Source organism: Rhea americana, unplaced genomic scaffold (genome assembly GCF_003343005.1).
Source record: "Rhea americana isolate MKP2758 unplaced genomic scaffold, rheAme1 scaffold_198, whole genome shotgun sequence".
Classification (NCBI taxonomy): Eukaryota; Metazoa; Chordata; class Aves; order Rheiformes; family Rheidae; genus Rhea; species Rhea americana.
The window spans coordinates 449203-454930 of record NW_028186127.1 but is presented as its reverse complement, the minus strand read 5'-3'; the positions used below and the strand labels follow the sequence as shown (position 1 = coordinate 454930).

General features: G+C 33.9%; 1 protein-coding gene across 1 annotated transcript in view; it reads left to right on the top strand.

The window, feature by feature from the left end:
- Positions 1–4044, top strand: part of UCHL5 (ubiquitin C-terminal hydrolase L5) — an 18957-nt gene extending 14913 nt beyond the window's left edge. Inside the window, exons 9-12 of the mRNA XM_085303181.1 lie at positions 113–215; positions 682–795; positions 2455–2553; positions 3917–4044. Of these exons, the coding sequence (XP_085159307.1) occupies positions 113–215; positions 682–795; positions 2455–2553; positions 3917–3961 (361 nt within the window). The 3' untranslated portion in view covers positions 3962–4044. The remainder of the gene's footprint in view (positions 1–112; positions 216–681; positions 796–2454; positions 2554–3916) is intronic.
- Positions 4045–5728: the final 1684 nt, after the last annotated feature.

The following is a 5728-nucleotide window of genomic DNA, read 5'->3' as shown; positions in this document are numbered from 1 at the left end:
TTTTTTTTTAGCCTGCAAAATGCATTCCCATATAATGAAGGAAACTGGTGGAGGTTTTTGAGTTGTCATGTAAAAAGATTAATTTGGAAAACTTCTTGCTCCTCTCATTTAGATACAGTGAAGGAGAGATAAGGTTTAACTTGATGGCCATTGTATCTGACAGGAAAATGATATATGAGCAGAGGATTGCAGAGTTACAGCGGCAACTTGCAGAGGTAGGTCAGGGTATTCTAAGTTACTGGAGCTATTCTATGTCTTGACTTTGTTACGCACCTCCTCTGCCTTTCCTTTTTCCCCTGCTCCAAAAGGAGTATTAACTAAGGAAAGCAGGGAAAGGATTATGAGATGCCTGTCAAGCACACTGCAGTGCTGTGTGGTGATACCTGTGGCAGCTCTGGTTAGCTCCAAGGGAGCTATTTCAGACACTGGGTACAGTATGACCACTTCATTGTGGCTCTCTGTTCTGGTTAATATGCTGTAGTAGTGCAACTGTTCTTTTCCTAGTACTTGAGCTAAATTACTTGTAAATTAACTACAGAAAATCCTAGAATGCTCCTGTAACTGTAAGCAAAACTGACTGTTTATGTATAGGAATAGAAATATCATAAAGGCAAGACTTTCTTTTAGGAAAGGCATGCTATAACTTCTTGATCTATTTAACTTTTTCTCTTTTTGTGGAAGGAGGAACCTATGGATACAGACCAGAGTAGTAATATGTTAAGTTCTATACAGTCAGAAGTTGCAAAATACCAGATGCTAATTGAAGAAGAGAACCAAAAATTAAAAAGATACAAGGTACGTAGTCTTTGTTTGATCAAATGATCGAAAAAATCTTAAGAAAAAGCCAGCTTTCATGTCTGTGGGAGGCTATTGTAATTAGTCTGAAGGAATTAGATAGGTATTAGAAAGACCTGTGTGTTATGTATTTTATGTAAATTGGCATGTTATTCTGGAATTCTCAGTTTGCTTACCAGCTTGCTGCTTTCTAGAATAAATCTTGCAAATCAGTTTGTGATGCTCACTGCTCTCTTTGGTGTGTTATTTATATTTTTCTCACTTAAAAAGATCAATTATTTATTAAGTACAGTGAATTCTGAAACTCCTGCAAAGAAATTGCTTTATGTGCCCCAGAAGGCTTATCAGCATGTTGCAGCTAGAATCACTAATTATGCTACTGTATATAATAGTGGCTATTTGGTAGGATTTTTTTTTTCTCTTTTGACTATGGCTTTTAAGTGTTAATCTTGTCTTTTTCTACAGAGCATTTATGTTAGTTCTTTCAGACCTTCTTACCGTTAGTGAAATATGTTGATGCATTGATTGATAAGAAGGATAATTATAGGATAAACAGTATTAATGAAAATGAGATAAGGAAAAGTTTCCCTGAGATCCTAAGTTACAGCTTTTTTAAAAAAAATCCAAAATACTTTTCAGGGAATGTTTTCAGGAATTAAAGCCAGGTAACCACGTTGTGGGGTTTTTCTTTTTCTTCTTTAATCTCATAACTTTTTTTTGGCTAGAAAGTACCTAGATTATTGTAAAATCAATTGTTTTAAAATAAGCTACCTCAAAGGAGCTGTATCAACTTTGGTAAAGATATATATATATCGAAGGTTACAGAAACCTTTTTTTGCATAAAACTTGTTTCACTAGTTTCTAGAAAGTACACGAACAATATTTCAGTAATTCTAATGACAATTTAAAATGAGTCTCTACAGGACATTTAATGAGCGTCTCTTCAGAGTTATAAAGTGTCATGGTTACCTGTCTTTAAAGCACTGTCTCGCAAACCTTATTCCATAGGATCATAATATAATTGAATAAATTATTCCCCCCAAAAAAACACATAAATCCCAAAGCATGCAGTTTACCAAATGTGCAAGTAAGCAAACAAATGAAATTGGTGGGGCAGAACACTTAAACTTACTAATTGGATGTGAAAAATTGTGGAAACGCTGCATAAGGGTCTTTCCTCCCATTTGGGTCTAGGAAGATCATTCCCCCCCCCCCTTTTTCTTTTAAGGGCAGAACTTCCTACCATTGTAACAGCTGCAAATTATTCAGCATAATGAAAATAATTATATTTTTGCATTGCTAAAACATTTAAGCATTCAACCAAGGTTCGGGCCATGACTTGCTAGGGAGTGTAAAAATACATAAGATGATAAATCACAATTTAAGTTAAAGAGAAAGTGAAAAGTTCAAATGGCAATACTTAAACCATAGATCCTGCTTAATCTCTGAGGATTTGGGGGTAATATGGCAAAAGACCATGGGGACAGTTTGTCCCTTATACAGTAATTTTATCTAACGTGTATTTTCTTACCTGATATGTTCAGAAGTTTATTACTTGGGCCCCATTTAGCTGGCTAATTCTTAAAAAGAACCAGTTTAGGGGAAGAAAAATCCTCTTTTAGTCAGGTAATAATTTTATTACTGCTTTAATATTTTTAGATCGAAAATATTAGAAGAAAACATAACTACCTGCCTTTCATCATGGAATTATTAAAGACTCTAGCAGAACACCAACAGTTAATACCACTTGTAGAAAAAGTGAGTATTTTTGGATGCCTTTTGAGAAACAATACATTATTATAATTTTTCATACTTTTAAGTAGAAAGTTAATACGATAGTCAAGTGTCTAGGATGGCATGGCATGGGTTTGTTTATTGGAATTTTCTATTTTGAACTGTATTGCTGGTTTATGTGATAGTACCTTGCAATTCTCAAGAGGTACCATYCTAACCAAGATGGGAGGACAGAGGACCCACCGGCTTTGTTCTTCTGTGCAAAGGCAAACAGTATCTCCCCTTTGATAATTTAAAGCTTTTTAATTTGATATATCCATAAGCAACTTAATATCAATTAGGTGATCATCTTACMGGACATAAGATGGTATAACACAAAGCGTATGTATATGTGTACCTTTAAATAATCTTCAGCTTGACAAGGGATGTCAGAATGACACTGAGAACTCTACCGTGTGCTGACTGGAGTTACACATCATAATTCTGGTAGAAATTTTATTTTTTCAGTGTGGAGAAGCCCACATCATGTCTATGTCCAAGGCTGGTCCTTCTTGCCTGGAATTGTAAAATTGTAAAACTTAGTTCTTTTTTTTCTTTTTTTTTCTTTTTTTTTCCTCCCCTCCCCTCCCCTGTCAACACTAGATGGCAACCTTTGCACAGAACTTCTGGTAATTTAAACTGAAGAAATTTAGCKCTCCATTTTCTCTTTCTTGATACTGATTTACTGGCTTTATATGTTGTCTAGCTATTAACGTTTATATTTCTGTTAAGATTTAAATTAAGACATGTTAATTAAATGATGTAACCTATCTGTAACCTATCCCCTGTCACCCTATCAAGGATATTAAACTGTAGGGGTATTGAAGTACTTGAATTGTAGTAACATCATAGTGCTGACTTGCATATATGCTGTGTGCACTAGGCGGGATCTCTAGTTTTGAACTTGCATTGAAAGAAAGAGCTATATATTATTTAATGAGCTCATTAATTTAGCTGAATTTATGTAGGAAAGTAGGCTTGTAGGCTACTGGTTTACAGTACAGCTGTTTTAGAAATGTCTAGATTTATACTACTTTAATAAATTGCCTGGGAGATAAAGAAGACAAATTATTTCAGTAGCTGTTTGTGCTTCTCTGTGCATGTACAGGTCTAGAGGAACTACTTTGGCTTAAATTTGTTTCAAAAAAYGTAAACTACCTTTCATTTCTTTTTTATTTTGAATTCAACTTTTAAAATTTTCCTTCTTTGTATGGATTTGTAATTCTTTTCCATATTGATAGAGATGGCTATTTTAGAGCTGGAATATTATAATAGGTTATAATTGAGCCGGAAAAAATATGGATTATTTTCTTACCAGAATTTAACATCATCTCCTTCTGCTTTCTAGGCAAAAGAAAAACAGAATGCCAAGAAAGTTCAGGAGGCTAAGTGAAGATGACTTTGAAAAACGCATACGATTATGTGCTTCTGAAACTGTTTTCATGGCAGCAAATAAAACTTTTCATAAACTTTAAATTTTGTCCAGCGCACGTTTGACAATTGTAACGGTTTGTCTTGTACTGTATGCACGGGTCTAATTTTTTTCTTCTTCTGCATCATGTGCATGTAGTACTACTAAGTAATGTTTAGATTCTCTTGATCAAATTCAGTATTTAACAGTATCGCACTTCCAAAAGCTTGGGAAATAGATCTGAAAATGCCTTGTTAAAACATTTTGTCCCTCAAATATATGATGATGATGCAGAAAATGCCATAATTTCAATATAAGCATGAGCTTTCTTTGCTCATCCGTATTAATTATAATACTGTCTGACTGTTCAGTGGCATACTTTGTGTCTTTGTTTTTATGAAGTATGTTTCTAATTTTTTACAGAGCTGGAAAGTACGAATTTAGCTGTAGAAACATTTGCAAAGACCAGTGTATAATCTTAAAAGATCTGCATTGCTTTAGTAGAAAAGATAATAAATATTCCCATTTTTATTTTGGCAAACATTCTCAATGTGGTATTTTATTATTGAATAAGATGATATGTACAGGAGATATTCAGTCTTTTGACTTTTGAGTATATATGTTGTAAATTTTGTTTAGAAAGAAGGTATACCGTTGTTTTGGGAAGCTAATTTTCTTGGATATAATGTAGTATCTGATACTATGCTCAATTTAACATTTTAAAACAATATGTTTTAAATAGCCTTGGGATGTAGGAGGAGGTTTGACCATGTACGAAAATACATATTGAAGAGTCTTGAATTTCACAGTTGAAGGCGGAGGGAGTTTTAACAGTGATTCCCACTCTCTCCTGTGTATAGATTAAAACGTTAATTATTATGCTTGTTTGGCATTGCTTCTAGCTTAGTGTTGAGGTAACTAAAGGCAGTGTTTAGGGTGCAAAAAAGAGGTAATAACTGTCTGACTGACCTATCTCCCATGGGCCAAAGGGAATGTCCATGAGTGGAGGGAGCTCTTGTGGCAGCCTGCCTTCTTCCAAGCACCACGCAGATTTGGAGGATAGACAAGCAGATTTTCTTGGTAAGGATTATATTGTATGTATATGATATATATGCGTTGCGTGTGTATATGAGTATATACAAATTATTAAAAGTGTACTATATGAAAATTTGTATATAAATTTTTAGAAGCGTCCTATATGGGTATAGATATTTATAGGGATAGTATCATATATATTATTTTTACATATCTATTTATATATAATATTTATGTATTATGTAAGTATAGTATAATACTATATTTAGAGAATTTTTAGGGACCCCAGAATGAAACAAATTATCTGTTGCTGCTCCATAATTTGATGTGCATATATATCAACAGGATAAAATTTTGCTGAAGAAGTAGAGCAGAAACTGTACTCTTCTACCTCTGAAAGAATCCATTTGAGTCATTGCTGTGGCTGGAAGGGTAAGATCTCTTTTAGAAAAGCACGCGAGAGCTGCATTTCTGTTTAGTACAAAATTGATATGGGTAGCCATGAATGAGAACATTAGGTATGTGTATGCGTTTTCTGCTTTAATACTTCATTCCAGCAGTAATATTTGGAGGAAGGGAAATATTCTTTCCCTGTAAATTATACCCTAAACTACACTTCATCCCATTGAAACTTTTCTTTTTTAAAATGGTGATGTGATGATTCCTTATGTACCATGGCATTCTTGATGAATTTTGATACTTTCTACAACTAAG